Source organism: Caenorhabditis remanei, chromosome IV (assembly GCF_010183535.1).
Source record: "Caenorhabditis remanei strain PX506 chromosome IV, whole genome shotgun sequence".
Lineage (NCBI taxonomy): Eukaryota > Metazoa > Nematoda > Chromadorea > Rhabditida > Rhabditidae > Caenorhabditis > Caenorhabditis remanei.
The window spans coordinates 845,764-863,073 of NC_071331.1; the positions used below are offsets into that span (position 1 = coordinate 845,764).

Here is a 17,310-nt window from a genome sequence, read left to right on the forward strand (position 1 = left end):
AGTGCCTTTTACGCTGAAATTAAACTTGAGGATCATTAATATCCAACCACTCACTCCTGTCCGAATTCTCTATTCACTGCATCCGTTATCTTTATCAATGCGGGTCTGGCAACTGGTTTATACAACCAACACTGTTGAATAATCGATAAAAGTCTCATTGTGAAACTATTCCCTTCTGGAACCTTCGGATGGATTGGGGCAGTTGATTGGTTGGAAAGCAAGTCGGCGAGTTCTGAAATGAAAAAAAAACCATTGAATATAGTGAAAACATAATCCCACAAATAAAGTTAGTGAAACTGTACCTCTAATATCCTCCGGTCTCTCAGCAAACGGTCTCATATAGAACAAAATCTGGTAGATCAACATTGCCAACTGATAGATATCCCCTTCTACAGTACCCATTGGCTCATCGTGTTTCTCGAGGAGATGGGAGAGATGTTCGGGTGCCAGTTGGAGGTATTCTGGAAGGACAGACTGTAAGATTACTGATGGAAATGGGAACATACGAATGTAGCAAAGAGGAAGAAACATTTTGCAAAACAGGAAGTTTTGGAAAAGAAAAAGTTTTTACTGTTCAAAAACGTTTTTAAAATAATGAATATTCTATTTCACCACTAAATCCCTTAGTTCTTTTCCATTTATGGGAGGTTGCATAAACATTTGCTAGAAAGGCATAAGGCAATCGATATGGTAAAACGGACAATCAATACAGAAAGATGATAATGGGGAAACGTTGGTCAACTGCATCGTCAAAAAACTTTGGAAAAATAATTTAGGGAGAACGTTGACTATCATGCAGCAGTTTTGTGACATGAAAGGTTGAGAGTAGGTAAAAGCTGATTGGTAAAAACTGAGCTTTGCTGCAAAAAACCTCAAAAAATAGTAGACGAACAAATTTTTCAAGCTGATATTCTCTTGGTGGAAGGCGGGAAGCGGAATAAAAAAGTGCCGGAAAGGGTAAGGCGGAGGACGGAAGGCGGAATCCCGCTCAATCATGATCGAGTCTAAAAACTACGAGCATGCTAGTTTATCTCCAATCTCACAAAAAAGAATGTTTCGAGAAATAATAATCAGAAAAATTTGAGTTTGAACTACGGTTACAAGAGAGCACACCATTGCGGGCGTAAATAAAAAAATTCAAAATTCAAAAGATGAACCCGTTTTCTCTAAGAAGACTCACTATAATGAATCGCATCAATATCAAACGAGGAGCTCGGCGCCAACTCCTTATGATGCATCCTCTCCTTCAGTATATTCTTTATCCCGAAATCAGTCAGCTTTACCACCCAATACGAGTCAACAACACAATTCGAAAGGTATAATGCACCATGAACTTTAATTGAGCTGTTATGGATGTAGTTGATTCCCTGAAAACGGATTTTTCTGTTTCAAGTGAAAGATATAATTGAATGATTATGTTACACTCAATGCAACGTCGTTTTCTTCCTAAAATAGGAATGAACTAACTTCTTAGGATTCGTAGTGCAAACTCACATGCATAATATGCTTGATAAAAGTCGATTGAAAATTGCGTCCAAATTTCTGTTCCTTCACAAAAATCAGGTCTTCCAATGAGTATCTTGTAGTGAATTGCCACATAACAATCACTTCAGATCCTTGGTTGAAGCAGATTCCAGTAAACGGGTTGATGTTAACATGCGACATGTATTTGAGCTTGAAATATAAAGTATAGAAAATGCGGATCAAATCGAACACTGGTTAAAATTTGTGAAGCAGTAGTATTAAGAAATTTAATAACCAAACTGACTTGATTCAACATTTTCATTTTATATTAAAGTGAAAGACTGTTTCAACATGATAATAAATACTGGTCTAATTTTTTTGAGCAGTGGGTAGGACTATTTCTAACAAAGGAAATCTTTGGACACGCGTGCTTTCAAACGGTCTACAAATTTGGTTATAGGTATTTCGACACCAGGGGAGTCCATTTCTTCTCTGCAGTCAAAAACCGGCTAAATGTCTCTGCGCGCCGAGTTATGAGCTCTCAAACTTTTCGAATGGTTAAGCTTCTTAGCATGGAGTACCAAATCGACTAACACTGTACAAAAAGGTTTTCTCCTTTTTTCAAACTTACAAGTAGTAATGTAGTTAATGGTTCGGCCCCTCTCCCTGTGAAAAAGTTTAACCATGTGAAAAGTTTGAAAGCTGATAACTCGGCTCACAGACGTATTTAGCCGGTTTCGACTGCAGAAATGGACTCCACGTAGTCGAAAATACCTATAACCAAATTTGTAGGTGGTTTGAAAGTTGTGGCTCCCAAAACTTCCCTTGTAAGCTAACCAGTCTAACTTAATTGAACGTTTTCATTTTATATTAAAATTAAAAATTGTTTCAACATGATAATAAATACTGGTCAAATACTATTTGAGCAGTGGAAACACTGGATATTCATTTCCAAACTAACCTGATTCAACATTTCCATCTCCTGTCGTGTGAAAGTGATGGCTCTTCGTTGAACATACCGTTTCACTGATACCTGAAAAACAGTGTAAAAGGGTGAAAAGTAATGCCAGGATAGTGGGACGTTCTGTAACAAAACTTTTGGAAACCAAGAAATTTCGAAACTAAACGCAAAAATCGTCAATATTTCTTTTTTTATACTCAGTGTAGAAATGTTATGGTTTCCAATCTTCTGGTTTCAAAACAACCCCAATCTGGATTATAACCTTCTGCTTGTTAACATGAGCATGTTCCGAAATATTCGCTGAAAAAATTGATGAGTAAGAAGCCCTTGCTGTAGACACATTAGACACTCTTCTAGATACTGAAACCAGTTTTCCATTACTTGAATCATCGAAATTAATTGTATCCAGTGGGACTCTCCATGGCATTTGTTGGATTAGATGCTCCTTGCGTTGAAGATAAAATGCGATGGCCATAGGGATAAGCAAAATGGAAAATACTACTGCCGCAATCATAAAAACATGAAAATCACTGCATAAATTGTTATCGTAACCACAGTCCGAGTTATAGGGTGGAAGATCGTCAAGGTAGGAGCCATAGGGGATGGTTCGAGTGAATTGGTAGCAATTCTTACTGTCATTCGTGCTCCCACAAAATTCGGATTCCCTTGGTTTGACACTTGCCACGTGTTGTGTCTTTCCATCTCTCCACATGAACATCTCGTAGTACGGTAACCGGACTCCATCACTTCCTATGAACATTGGACCGGAGAACCCATGGATTTCAGTGTTTGTGACATGCTCCCATAGGAATGACTGCTGCTCCACAATCGACAAGTTGCCTGGAGGAATCTTATAGTTACTGAGGAGTTGCAGACCATCACAGAGTACCAGTGCTTTGTAAAGGGTGTAGGAAGGCTGGAAAATCAATGATTTAAGGGTTATGCATCAAAATCAAACAAACCTCTAATCCATGTTTCATTGCAAATGCCTGCATACTCCCGTTGTCATCATGAGAATTTTGAAGGAGTGCCACGTGGCGATGAAGTTTCCGAAGACGTGCTGCGGAGATTGGGTTGGCTTCTTCAGATGCATGTTCGTCGAGATAGGTGTAGACATCGGAGGTTTCAGATCTAGAATAAGGGTAATTCGCCAAAGATTTGAAGAGTGAAGATTGGGGAGTGTGGAAATCTTAAACATAGCCAACGAAACAGGACATAAAATTTTTGAAGTGTCAGGAAATTAACAAAATTTCAAAGTCACATTTTTAAGGTTTTTTAAGGTTTTTAAGGTCGCCTACAAGGGAAGGTCACAAGGGAAAGAATGACCATGGAGTTATGGAACTTGACCTACACCATTGAAAACCTAAGGAATCACTGATTTCAAATACATATTCAATTTTTGCCCTCGAGGTATGCTATTCGAGAAAAATGAGGTCCAAAGTTAGAGCCACCAACATGTCAAAAAAACGAGGGTGGTGGCTCGTTCACAGCAGTGTAAGCCGTAAGTTTCCTAACGAGCACACTTGAATTTTTTCGATTCGCTTTGCGTTTACGTCGCGGTTTATATTGAAAGATAGGCTCAGTGCCAACCGTTGTGCGACAGAGCGCGTTTACCTTACCTCGCACTCTTGGGCACTTTGAAATAATACTGTTTCATCATAACCATATTATTTTTTTATTTTTGTTTGAAATGTTATTGAGATCCTTCGCTACTCACTTATAGCAATCCACATGAACAATACTGAATTCCAGTGGTCTGAAGGCTTTGTCTTTCAGCGTCTTGACAAATCTGGATAGGTCTACAGTGGTCAGGAAGGAGATGAGAACTGGAAAAAGTTGGAAACTATTATTTTTATTCTGTTTCACATTTCTAAGAAACCCACGGTATCCTCATGAAAAATAATTTTTTGCTGTTCATTTTGTTCCAATAAAACCACCATACCTCTAGCACTATGTAGAATAGAATAAGTATTCATGAGACCATCTGTCTGCAGGAACACATTAATCTTTATCTCATCCTCCTTCTCTGCCAACATGTCGTAGATCGCGTGCGCCGTGTATTTCGTTTCTTCCGAATAGATTAGACCAATCTGAAGCATTTTAGAGACTCTTTTCACTGAGAAAGTAAACGTTTGCAAAAAATTTCATATTTTGATAAAACAGTGAAGTCATATTACCTCCTTCCATTTCATCGATTTACAAACCGCCAGGAGTACTTCCGCAGTTCCAGCCAAACTGTGAGGCTTCAGAGCAATTGTGGTACCTTCTCTGGAGAAAAAATATGTTTTGAAACTATTAGCACGGCACGCTTCTTACAATCGCGCTCTACCGAAACCGATGAAAATTGTGTGCGATATTGAGGGGAGACTCAGAGAAAAGAGACGTTTTCAAGGGATTTTCGTGGAGCGCAGTTGTAAGAATTGTGGCGAGCTTATAATAAATTTCTTTAAAAACTCACTTCTCCTTGGTGCTCAACGGAGCAGAGGATAAATACAACTTGTGCCATCTCAGTGCAAGTCTGGAGACAGTTTGAGTCTCTTCATCACATGCTGCTCCAATTAGAAGATCCACTGCATATTGGTAATTCAAATTAGCTGCATTCTCGAGTCCGTTGAAGTTATGGCAGGAGGGGAGGGATATTAGTCTGAAAGCAGAAAATTTATTTATTAAAAAACAATTGACAAGTTAAAATTATAAAAATTGGGTGGAACAGAAATTTCTAAAAAAAAAAAAAAAGGGCAACGAATTAAGTGAACTTCTCCTGAACAAAATGTGAATTGTGCACACAGCGTAGTTGTTAATTTCCTAGCTAGGCGAAACAGTTGTTTTTCTCTCAAAACCATACATTTCGGAAGGAGTTTATTCGGTATATTAAAAGAAAAAAATGGTGCCGAATCAGGATTAGCTTGAATCAGAGCTGCCCTAATCAAAACGGCCTAAATGTAGAGAAATCGTCATTTTAAAGTCAATATACTCCAATTTTGTAGTTCTGAATTGGTTTCTAGAAACAAATTCGGAAAAATATGGTTTTTTTACACGCAATAATCAGAAAAATTGTTTTTGCTAATTATATACACAGATTCTGAAACAGAAGTAAATTGCATAAATGTTGAATTTGGTCAAAACAAAAAATAGTAAATTTTCGGTTGATAATGCAAATCGTTTTGTTAGATTAACGAGAAAAAATACCTCAATATTGAATCAGTGAAAACAAAAAAAACCCTGACATGATTCAAATGAGTTTCCGCCTGTTTCAGTCCAGCATTGCAAGATTTCAGAGTTATCAGTCGCCGATGGATTCTTAGGAAGTGTCCGTACAGAAAATTAGTCAACTACAAAAGTGAAGCACTGGGCTTGATCTACTCTACATATTTGCATGTCTCGCTAGAGTCATAACTATTGGACAATCAGTTTTACCAAGGAATATTCTGAAAGTTGTGAAAATGTTAAATCAATCAAAAAAAGTTGTAATCTTTTACTAAAAGACAAGTTTCCGCAATATAATTTTGACGGTCTCAAAATGTACTTATGTCATGTCACGAAATTGTGTTTCATTGGCCCATCACTCATTCAATAGATTTAATTAAAACGCACTAATAATTTCTGATTTTAAAGCCAATTGAGCTCTTTTTAATAATTCTAAATCGATTTCAAGTATGTAACAAATTCAGAAAATATAAGATTTTCAACCGGGGTTTCAACAAAAAAACTGATTGTGCTAGTTATATACACAGATTCTGAAACTGAGGTAAAGAAAAGAATAAATTCGATAGAAGCGAAATTAAAATTTTTGTTTGAGTTCCGTCAGCATATTATTTTACGAGTTTTCCTGTACAAAATACCTCAATATTGAAACAGTGACAAAAAAACTCTGACACGGTTTTTATGTTTCACATTCATATTATCACACCTTGACCTTCATTTTTGTAGTTTATCACTGTTGTCGACATGAGCTCCCTAAAGAGCTTTCGCTCAGCGAAGGTACTATGTTTCTCCTGTTTCAAACCAGCATTATAAGATTTCAGGATTATTTTTCATTGATAGATTGAAACTCTCTAGCGAGTGCCGTACAGAAAAATAATCAACTATAAAAGGGAAGCTCTTTGACGATCTCAAAATGTACTTATTATAAGTCATTCGAAACAATGTCATTTTGATACTAGAGATAATCACTAAAAAATAAGGAAAATTGCTAATTTCCACTGTTTTTGTTAGTTTAAAAATGTTCTTTATGCCTGGTTTCGAAATGTCCCGAAACATAAAGTAAACTCACGTGTGCTCTCTCCTCGTCCCAGCCGCCTTCATACAAATCTCCAAAACCTTCGTTTCATTCGAGTTCTCATATTCTAAGTGTCCAATTCGGAAAGTGAGAACAGTTTGAACAAGAAAAAAGGAGATTTTCGAGAAAAACATATTCCGTCAACTCTCAATAAGAATATATAGCTGAATATGTTTTTGCAAGGATCTCCTTCTCGCCGTCTCGTCTTTTTCTTCAAGAAATGAATATTTGATGACTTGTTATGCCTCCTCAGAATTTTTATCAATCCATCTTTTTTGAATTAATAATTCAAAGAGCACCTCGAGTCGGAGAGAATCTACTAGATTGCGACTAGTCGTGACTTTTTGAAAGAAAATTGGTTGCAAAAATTAAAAATTCTAGGTGTGTGTGGTTCTAGGGGGAATGTACTACATATGTGTGGAGTGTGGAATTTTATAGTTTACTTCCGCCAAAAAAAAGGACACTAGGGTCCGCCCATTTTTTGAGATGCTGAAAAAGTGGGCGGAACTTGGAGGGAGGGCGGATCCAAAAAAGGGCTACTGGGACGGGGACTGTGACGTTTCGAAACCAGGGCATTTTGAAACCAAGACATTGTTCAATTTTAGGTGTATCGCAGAAAAAGCCTTGGTTTTCAGTGATTTTAGTTTTGAAATGTCATGGTTGCCAAACGTCTGGTTTCGAAATGTCCCTGAGCCAAAAAATCGAGAAACGCCACAGAAAAACGGGTAAGCGTTATTACTGACAGTGAGGCCCCAAAAAATGAAGGGTCAAGGAAATTTCAAAATTTTCGCTTCTGATTAGGGTCCTCAGTTCTCAAAAGGTGCGAAGAGCTTTGAGATTTAATTTGTTTATTTCATCGAAGGGTGACACGTGAAAATGAATTGATTTTAAGAGTTACATGAAAGAGATGGTTAATAAAAGGGGAAAGTACATACATAACTGATAATGGGCCTACTCTAGAGGTAGCAAAAAAACAAAGCAAAAACTAATTTTTAGCTAGTCCCGATACTGTGAAAAAATAAAGATGAAACACGCAGCTCAGGAAGTTGTGGGCGGAGCTTAAACTGCAAACGGCGTGGTTCTTAATTTAAAAACCAACTGGGCTCTATTCCAGTTTAGATGTCCTTTGAAAACTCCAACGTCCCAAAAAACACTTACAATTAGACATCCCTTGAAACACTTAGACGTCCTTTCAAGTCCAAAATATGCTCAAAAACATTTAGACGTCCCAAAAAATCTTTAAACGTCCCATGAAATGTTTAGACGTTCCTTGAAATTCCAAAAAGTAGTTGTAAATATTGAGACGTCCCAAAAACATTTAGACGTCCCAAAAAACATTCAAACGTCCCAAAAAATATTTAGACGTTCCTTGAACCCTTTCAGTGACTTTTAGTGTTGGAGGGACGTCTAAACATTTTTTGTGACGTTTAAGTGTTTAAGGGACGTCTAAGTGTTTTAAGGGACGTTTAAGTGTTTTTTGGGGCTTTTGAGTTTTTAAAGGACATCTAAACTGGAATAGAGCCAACAACTGGAATGAGAACCGCGCCGCTTGCACGTTTCAGCCCGCGACCTTCTCTTTTGAAAATCCTTGGCCAAACTTTATTTTTTCAAAGTAAGTACCTCGAATAAAAAAATTAGATATGCCCCCGCCCCGACCCCGCCCTATCTAACCTTCCCTAGAAACCGAAGCCTTACCAACCGGGTGCCCTCTTTAAGAAAAGCATAAAAGGAAGGAGTTCCAACGAAGAAAAATATCGAATCGATTAAATTTTGAATCGACAATCGAGCGTTTTCTTGATGAAGATCCTTCTCACCGTTGGAGTTATCCTTGTGTGCGGTGAGTTACATGAATTGGGTAGTGAGTTTTTGAAAAACCGTTTGTTTCAGACTACACTGTGTTGTATGCTCAAGATAATGTAGAATTGCCTATAGAACCGGAAGCAAGGGCAAAACTGGGGGAATTTTCCAACAGCATGGGTTTCCCGGATGGAGCAGCTGATCAATTCATGAAACTTCGACAAGATTTTGCACAAAAAGCGGAGGAGAAAGCAAAATTCTTGGTAATTTTTATCATGTATTCTTGCATAGACAATGCTATTCGTTTTAGAAATGGAACAACAAACTGAAGATTCCGGATCTAGACTGCGACACGAACTATGATGAAGAGACGAACAAAATGAAAAAAGAACTGGAAGAAGAACACGGTTCAGATTATGGTAAACTCATTGAAGCATACGAAGAGGATGGTGAAGAAACGGATCTTACTTGCTTGGTACCATCAAGAACCGAAATCAACTGTAAATCGAAAAAGTGCGATAAAAAATATATTGGGATTTGCATTTGTGGACCGAAAAAGTGTGATGTGGATGATGATGGATTATGTGAGAGTGGATCTTTGAGCGTCTTCACTTTCGGTGTCTTTGTCAACTTTTGCATTTTCTACTTGATTGTTTCCTTCTTTTGATTTTACTAGTCTTACTTGTTTTCCGATACATGAATAAAGAATTTTATTAAAGTTGTACTAATTGTAAGGTCAACTCTGATTTTTTCATAGCATGAATAGTGTCGGTGAGTTGAATTTCATATCGAAATAATTTTTTATTCGGTGTGAAACCCTCTTAGAGCTAGGTGAGTAATTTCGCTGGCCTAGAAACTCGAATTCGGCCATGTTGATTTTTTCAACTTTTGTCGCTGTTTTTTTCAATGAATTTGATAAAAAACGACAAAATTTGAAAGAAACATTACAAAAATGGTAGAAAAACGACGAAAACTTGACAAACCAACATTTTTGCTTTCTAGAATGTTCTACGGCCACAGAAATGTCTAATCTGTTTCGCCGCTCGTTCTCAGTGGGGATTGAACAGATATTTCAATATGAAAATGAACTCACGGACACACATACATTCGTTATTCTATGAAAAAATCAGAGTTGACTTTAGTCCATCTTTAAGATTTAAAAAAAAATTAAAAGACCTCGCTACCCCAGAAACTTGTATTCTAGTAACCGGGTGCTCTAAATGACAAATGCATAAAAGAAATCTATCCCGACAGAAAAAAATAAAACTGTTAAGATTTCAATACCAGCATGAAAATTCTTCACTATGCTGCGATCTTTGTCATCTACGGTGAGTTTGGGAGAGAAATTCAGAAAAACCGAGTACCAATTTCAGCCAATACGGTGATTTCGTTTCCACCGAATCGCCGTTTCAAAAAAGATTATTTATCCAACAAAATGGAAGCCAATTATACCGGAGAAATAAGAGCAGACCGCGAAGATTTGGCTAGACGGTCTGGCATGAAATCGGCAAAAATATTGGTAAGTCAAGGTTCAAAGCAATGTTCAAACTCAATTATTTTATTTTTCAGAAGCATTCTGACGATTTGAAGATTCCGGAGCCTAAGTGTGGAACAGATCCCACGGAAGTTTTTGACCAATCTGAAATTGACGAAATGGACAAGATTCTGAAAGATGATGTTGACAAAGGCCTTGAAATGATCGAAAAGAAAGGAGAAGAGACTTACTTGTCATGTTTGATTCCAACAAAAACCGAAGTAAACTGTAAAGTGAAAAAGTGCGATTCGGGGAAAACAGTTGGGCATTGCATTTGTGGACCGAAGAAATGTAAAATGGACAGTGAAGGATTATGTAAGAAAACTGGGTCTTCGAATCTCAAAACTTTTTGTATTATTATCTGTCTGATTGTATACTACTCGTTCGTTCTGTAATAATAAATGATTTTTCTGAAACTTTTGTTGGTGCTCTTCTTGGCGTGACACCTCCCTTTCTTGACGTTACTTTCCTCTTGCTCTCAACATTCCAAGGTTTGGTCTTTTTTGACAATATTTGAGAGTAAAGATTTTAAAAAGGAAAAGCGAATCCATTTTGTGTGCAAAAAGAATTATAACCAGCAACAAACTCGCGGGGGCGTGATGAGCTCGAGCAATTTGACATGGGAACCTTTTTGGGTCGCAAGTTTGGAATCGTTCCAAATTGTTACCATACAATAAGGACAGCTGAATAGGCATATCCCAAATTTTCGTTTTGTGCTCGTCACTTGCCGCTGAGAAAAACTGTCTTTACCTCTGGTTTTGCTAGCCATTTTCGGGCTTTTACAGCGTTTAATTACAGGAGTGAACCTTTGAGACGGTTTTTCTCAGCGGCAAGTGACGAGCACAGAACGAAAATTTTGGATATGCCTATTCAAGCTGTCCTTAATACCTGGTAGCAATTTGGAACGATTCCAAACTTGCGACCCCTTGAGGTTCCTTTGTGAGTTGAAAATTTCTGACAGCCTAAATTTAAACTTCAAAAAGTTATATTTTTCAACAAATAGTTCGAAGCTTGGTAAAGAAAGATAGCGATCTTACTCATATCTTCAAAATTCTGCAAAACGATGGGAATGATAAAAACTATGAATCAAAAATGTTGCACCGTAGTATACCGTAAATACTGTATTATAACTGTACCCCTTCTTTACTCTGAATTTATGAATATGATTATCCCTGTGTTTTTTCTTGGTTCTGACTAGAAGCAGCGTAATTAGTAACTTCTTTATCAGAGAATAGACCGTTCAAAAATGTTTTTTTGTTTAATTATTAATTACAATGAGTTTCTGAAACCACACGATTTCTCTCGGAGGCAGCTGAAAAATATAACGGCATGCCGTTATAATACAGTATTTCCGGTAAATAATCTGAAACAGGCTCAGTCGACAGAATATATGATTGAGAATTTTTATTTTCAGACTTTAGAAAAAAAATATATTTTTCGAAAAAAAAAAGTTTTCGATGACCGCCCTCTAAACTAGAAACACCCGGCCCTTCCCAAACCGTGTGCCCCCTTTTAGAACAGCATAAAAGAAGAATCTGTCAACAGAAGAAAAGCGAATCGAATCGATTTCCAATCTACAACGTCTTCCGATGAAATTTCTTCTCGTCGTTGCGGTTTTCCTTGCCTTTGGTACGTTTCTTCTCTTTTCAGTAGACTTCTGAAGTCGGAGGTGTCAAAAACGTATTTTCTGATTTTAGGACCAACTGCCACGTCTGCTCAGTCGATCGCCGAAGCAGTAATGGGTGAAGGGGTGTTCAAAAGAATTAACGAAGCTAATTACGAAACAGCAATAATTGAAGGACGCACGAAAATGGCCAAAAAAACTGGTATACAAGCTAATGCCATGGTAATTTAATTTTATTACATTTTCTAACAAGAAAACTCCAATTTCAGGTGCGTAGTGATTCTTTGAAAGTTCCGGAGGTAGAGTGTGGACGAGACTATGATGAAGAATCGGTGAAAATGATGAAAGAGGTAGAAAAGGAACATTTAAACGATATGCAAAAAAAATATGCAAGGTGGGAAGAGAAAGGAGAAGATGCATTACTTTCTTGCTTGGTTCCTTGGAAAACTGAAGTCAATTGTAAATTCAAAGAGTGTGGAAACGGGAAGAAGAATATCTTGTGCGTTTGTGGCCCAAAGAAATGTAGACTCGACAGTCAAGGATTTTGTGATAAGAGTGTGAGAAGTGAGGAGAGTGGAGAGAAGGATAGTGAGAAGGACGATGATGAATCTGATGGATCTGCTAGTCTCTACACTTTTGGTGCCTTTGTCAACTTGGCTCTTTTCTACTTGGTCGCTTCCATTCTCTGATTCTTTGTGACTTTACTTGTTGAGTGATAATAAATGTTTTATTGGGAGCTGTTTGGTTTGGATATTACAATGGAAACTTAACAATGATTCACACAACGATGTACGTTTAAACATGCTCAATGTCCTCTAAAAATAGTTCTTACTTTTTCCGGTAATTAATTGTTTGAGAAGTTAAACACGTATTTTTGTGCTTTTTTTATAAATTGGACCGCTACGTTTTTTCTTGGAGTTCCTTTTATGAAAACCACAAAAAATTATTTTTTGGCTTTTCAAACACTTCTCAAACCTGAAAAAGTCAAGTTATCACTGAAAAAACGGGCATATTGAGGCTGTGAAACGTCCCGGAGCCAATATTTTTGACCTGCATGAACATTTTTCAAGAAAATGCAGCAAGTTTGATTTCTGGATTGATATTAGTACTGCTTACTAGTGAATGCTCTAAACTAACCGTGGAGTTCAGAAACCAGACCTAGCACAATCGAAAGAGAATCGAATTCTGATGGGAAATCAGTTTTCAAAAATTGCTCCAGAATCCAGCGATTCTGGTCTGAAAATCCAAATTTAATAATACATGTGATTTACCCAATTTTCAACCCAAATTTACCTGAATATGCCTCTCAGCCAGCGACCCCTGGCTTGTGGTTACAGATTAGCCATACGTTAAAATCATTTTCAGAAAAGTCAGCCACCGGCGAATGGGTAATTCGTTTCTGGATGAATATTTGGTGTAGAATAGTGATTTCCTATTCAAATGATCAAAAAAAAAAAGAACCATAAAAAGACATTTTACTACTACTTGAGTATTAGGAAATCCCCGAAAATTATCTTTTTCACAAAAATTGTGTAGTCAGAAACGGTCTGAACCCTAAAAGAGGAGTTATGCTCTACTCTTACAGTATGACAATCTGCGTCTTGATAATTTTCCCCATGATCTTAAAATATTCAGGGAATATGGTTCAACTAGCCGTCAAACTTTTTTAAACACTCCACAAAGATTTTGTTAAATTCAAAATTAAATTTAAAAAAAGTTCCAACGACCTCGACCTCACCTCCACTTGCTCCATTCTCCCCAACCCAACCCGACCCCTCGGCACTTCCTTGACCAGGACATCCCTCTCCCGGGGATGCATATAAGGAACCCTCTCCGCTCAGTAAAACCAGAATCAATCAGATTTCTGCTGAAGTCAAACGATCGATACGACATCCAATGAAGGTGCTCATCACCGCTGGAATCCTTCTCGTCTGCGGTAAGTTTTGCATTGGACATTTGGCTGGAAATCAATATATTGGAATTTGTTTTAGCGTACTGCGTCACGTCGACTGCTCTGCCTCGTCTCAAGAGAAAAATCGAAGATCTCAAAATGTCGGATGATGAAAAGGAGGAGCTTGTTGATTTTTTCAACCAAATTCGAAGAGGTATGGCCAAAGAACTTGAAGTTTCAAACATGCATCGGCTGGTCAGTTTTTATTCCAAAAATCAATTTTGACTAACGCTTTTTCAGAAATATGACGAAGACATGGAGTCAAAAGTCAAAGATTTCGGTTGCAAAGAAGAGGATGTGCAAAAATATCTTGAAGAAAAGGCTCAAAATTTGAAGAAAGGCGATGCGGACGGACTCATCAAATTTTTGAATGAAGTGGGAGAGGATACACCATTGGGATGCTTTGATCCTGAAAAAACAACAATCGCATGTGTTGGCAAAAAGTGTGAGAATGGTAAGGAGACTGGTAACTGCATCTGTGGACCAAGTGGAAAAGGCGATGTGAAGAAAGGAAAAGCTGGGAGTGATTGTGATGATGATGATGATGGACTCTGTAAAAAGAGCGCATCCTCGAACTTCTTCATCTTTGGCACAATCGTCAACATGATTCTCTTCTACTTGATTGCTTCCTTCTTCTGATTTCAGAATCCTACTTGTATTGTGATAATAAATCATTTTTTGTTTGAAGTTTTTGATTTTTGATTTTTTCTAGGGGGTTCGGTACGACAAGTATACCAGAGCTGTGCGGTATTCCTTCCTTCGACTTTCTTTTTCGAATATTTTACTTCATCACAACCCTAAAGTACAAATATCTGCTCTCCTCTCTTTTCTCAAAGTTGTTTATCCAGAAACTTCTGAAAGTTTCCAGGCGGGCAGAACTTCACTATTCGAATACGCCTACAGTACCGCCCAAAAGGTTATCAACTTTGGCTGTTTTCAGTTGAAAATGACCAACTTGGAGAGTGTGCCATGGTAATACTGATTGTTCCACAAAGTAGATGTTTAATTAACTATACAGAACAAAGGTAGATCTTTATTTTTGTAGTTGACAACCTTTTGTACAAGCACTCTCTAGCAAGTTACGTATCGACAAAGTAATTTCTCCCTCAAATCGACCCATTTCAGTGCAAAAATAGTGCGATTTTCGAGATGACTTAAAATGACCATAACTCTCCAGGGAGTGCTCGTACAAAAAAGTTGTCAACTACGAAAATGAAGATCTACCTTTGTTCTGTATAGTTCATTAAAAATCTACTTTGTGGAACAATCAGTATTACCATGACACACTCTCAAAGTTGGTCATTTTCAACTGAAAACAGCCAAAGTTGATAACCTTTTGGGCGGTACTGTACAGTGCGCGTCAAAAGTTTATGCCACCCCCCAAATCTGAGGTTTCTGTGAAAACAAAACGTTTTCAAGAAAAATGGTTTATACCACTAAATTCAGCGCCTAAAAAAACCTAGGTGACCAAATTTTCAGACACGTACCACTAATAATACGGCCCCAGCACCAAAAAGTCACTTTTTAGGCCGCGTCAAAAGTTTATGCCACCTCCGAAAAAACGAGTGAACCTCGAATTTTTTTCGCGTCTTTTCAACTTTTATCAGTTTTTTTGTTATTTTTCGTTGTTTTATAATGTTTTTTGATAGAATCGTCTGCTTCTAAAACATGTTGAGCAATTTCCCAGTTGATTTTGTCATGGTTTTTGAACTTTTTTGACTTTGGATTGAAAATCTTGAAAAATTCAAAGAAGGTCCATCAGAAATTTACTTTTAGACGATGGAATCAACAGATACCGGTTATTAATGTTGAAAAAAGAAAGAAAAACGGTTCTTGGTTGATTCTCCGAAGATTTGGATTGCTTGGAACACATGCTTCCTCAGACTGTCATTGAGGCTTTGACGGTAGTTTGGCTGAATGACACTCTACTTGTCCAGAATTGCATTTTCCTGTTGAGGAGCAGACGAAAACGCTCAACCTTGACACTAAACAACATTTTCAAGAAGTTTCAAAGCATTTCTAACAAAATTCAGATCCGGGGAACTCTCAGAACAGCGGAAGAACTTGATAATATTGATCAAAAAGCAGATCATCATGCAGGATCTAGTCTGGTTGCCTTGTTGACAATTCTCTGCACCTTCTGACAAGAAATATGATGATTCCTACATAAAATGTTCTTTGATGGTCATTCGAGATCATCTTGCAGGTCATATACATCAAGGAACGGTGATCTGCTTTTTGATCAATATTATCAAGTTCTTCCGCTGTTCTGAGAGTTCCCCGGATCTGAATTTTGTTAGAAATGCTTTGAAACTTCTTGAAAATGTTGTCTAGTGTCAAGGTTGAGCGTTTTCGTCTGCTCCTCAACAGGAAAATGCAATTCTGGACAAGTAGAGTGTCATTCAGCCAAACTACCGTCAAAGCCTCAATGACAGTCTGAGGAAGCATGTGTTCCAAGCAATCCAAATCTTCGGAGAATCAACCAAGAACCGTTTTTCTTTCTTTTTTCAACATTAATAACCGGTATCTGTTGATTCCATCGTCTAAAAGTAAATTTCTGATGGACCTTCTTTGAATTTTTCAAGATTTTCAATCCAAAGTCAAAAAAGTTCAAAAACCATGACAAAATCAACTGGGAAATTGCTCAACATGTTTTAGAAGCAGACGATTCTATCAAAAAACATTATAAAACAACGAAAAATAACAAAAAAACTGATAAAAGTTGAAAAGCCGCGAAAAAAAGTCGAGGTTCACTCGTTTTTTCGGAGGTGGCATAAACTTTTGACGCGGCCTAAAAAGTGACGTATTATTAGAGGTACGTGTCTGAAAATTTGGTCACCTATGTTTTTTTAGGCGCTGAATTTAGTGGTATAAACCATTTTTCTTGAAAACGTTTTGTTTTCACAGAAACCTCAGATTTGGGGGGTGGCATAAACTTTTGACGCGCACTGTATATAAGTATCCATAAAATTTCTACCATCTCGAAGAATTTATTCCAGAAATTTCAAACAATCCGTGAAAAAAACTTTGTGAATCTGATAAAAGTTGGCCATAATTTGATGATTGGATTTCTAGATTTGTGAGCTCTTGGTATAGAGTTTAGTGCTTCAAACTAATCTGATAATGATTGCTTTTGGAAATAGTGTGATATATGAGGGGGCATATTATTTTGCCTAAAAACCGTAATTATAAAAACAAAAACATTTTGAACCCATTTATGATATTGACTACCAGAAACCGGTCATTCTGAATGTTCTCCAGTTGTTAATTTCTGAAGGTTCGATGAATCCCAACCTATTTCTAGATACGTTCTTGGTCGCCGTAGGGACCATTTGAGTTTAATGTCTCACGATAACAAGCAACGACTAAAATACGGAAAATAATTAAGATAATAAAAAGATTCAGTAACAGTTATTGTCTCGATTTTTTTCTCAAAAAATAAAAGAAAGCATTTGCCGCACTGAAGTGATCAATGTTTCTTCTGAAAATGTAGAAACTGATTTTATTCTTATTGGTTTTTGTTATTCTCATATATAATAATAACTAAAGGTTTAGGTTTAGTTTCAATACATTCCTTGCTCAAAACGGGACAATCTAATGATTATTATTCAGTTTCAGGTAGATTGTCTAAACGGTTGTATAAAATTTCGGGTATTTGTTTCTTTCAATAAATGCAAGAATAGAAATTTAGCTTCAAAAC

The 17,310-nt window shown here is 37.2% G+C and overlaps 4 protein-coding genes across 4 annotated transcripts; 3 read left to right on the top strand and 1 right to left on the bottom strand.

The window, feature by feature from the left end:
* Nucleotides 1–50: 50 nt before the first annotated feature.
* On the bottom strand, nucleotides 51–6,838 carry GCK72_012136 (uncharacterized protein; the record flags this gene model as incomplete). Its single annotated transcript, XM_053728869.1, has 12 exons — nucleotides 51–232; nucleotides 303–461; nucleotides 1,181–1,367; nucleotides 1,495–1,674; nucleotides 2,426–2,497; nucleotides 2,688–3,341; nucleotides 3,388–3,556; nucleotides 4,143–4,251; nucleotides 4,368–4,515; nucleotides 4,603–4,693; nucleotides 4,884–5,069; nucleotides 6,699–6,838. 12 exons carry the CDS (start codon nucleotides 6,836–6,838, stop codon nucleotides 51–53), a joined length of 2,277 nt encoding a protein of 758 aa, XP_053583641.1.
* A 1,663-nt stretch (nucleotides 6,839–8,501) lies between these two features.
* GCK72_012137 (uncharacterized protein) lies at nucleotides 8,502–9,168 on the top strand (the record flags this gene model as incomplete). Its single annotated transcript, XM_053728870.1, has 3 exons — nucleotides 8,502–8,541; nucleotides 8,592–8,764; nucleotides 8,812–9,168. 3 exons carry the CDS (start codon nucleotides 8,502–8,504, stop codon nucleotides 9,166–9,168), a joined length of 570 nt encoding a protein of 189 aa, XP_053583642.1.
* A 621-nt stretch (nucleotides 9,169–9,789) lies between these two features.
* GCK72_012138 (uncharacterized protein) lies at nucleotides 9,790–12,348 on the top strand (the record flags this gene model as incomplete). The annotated part of the gene is made up of 5 exons (XM_053728871.1): nucleotides 9,790–9,829; nucleotides 9,875–10,020; nucleotides 10,071–10,338; nucleotides 11,733–11,881; nucleotides 11,929–12,348. 5 exons carry the CDS (start codon nucleotides 9,790–9,792, stop codon nucleotides 12,346–12,348), a joined length of 1,023 nt encoding a protein of 340 aa, XP_053583643.1.
* A 1,207-nt stretch (nucleotides 12,349–13,555) lies between these two features.
* Nucleotides 13,556–14,249, top strand: GCK72_012139 (uncharacterized protein; the record flags this gene model as incomplete). The annotated part of the gene is made up of 3 exons (XM_003105317.2): nucleotides 13,556–13,595; nucleotides 13,651–13,805; nucleotides 13,851–14,249. 3 exons carry the CDS (start codon nucleotides 13,556–13,558, stop codon nucleotides 14,247–14,249), a joined length of 594 nt encoding a protein of 197 aa, XP_003105365.2.
* Nucleotides 14,250–17,310: the final 3,061 nt, after the last annotated feature.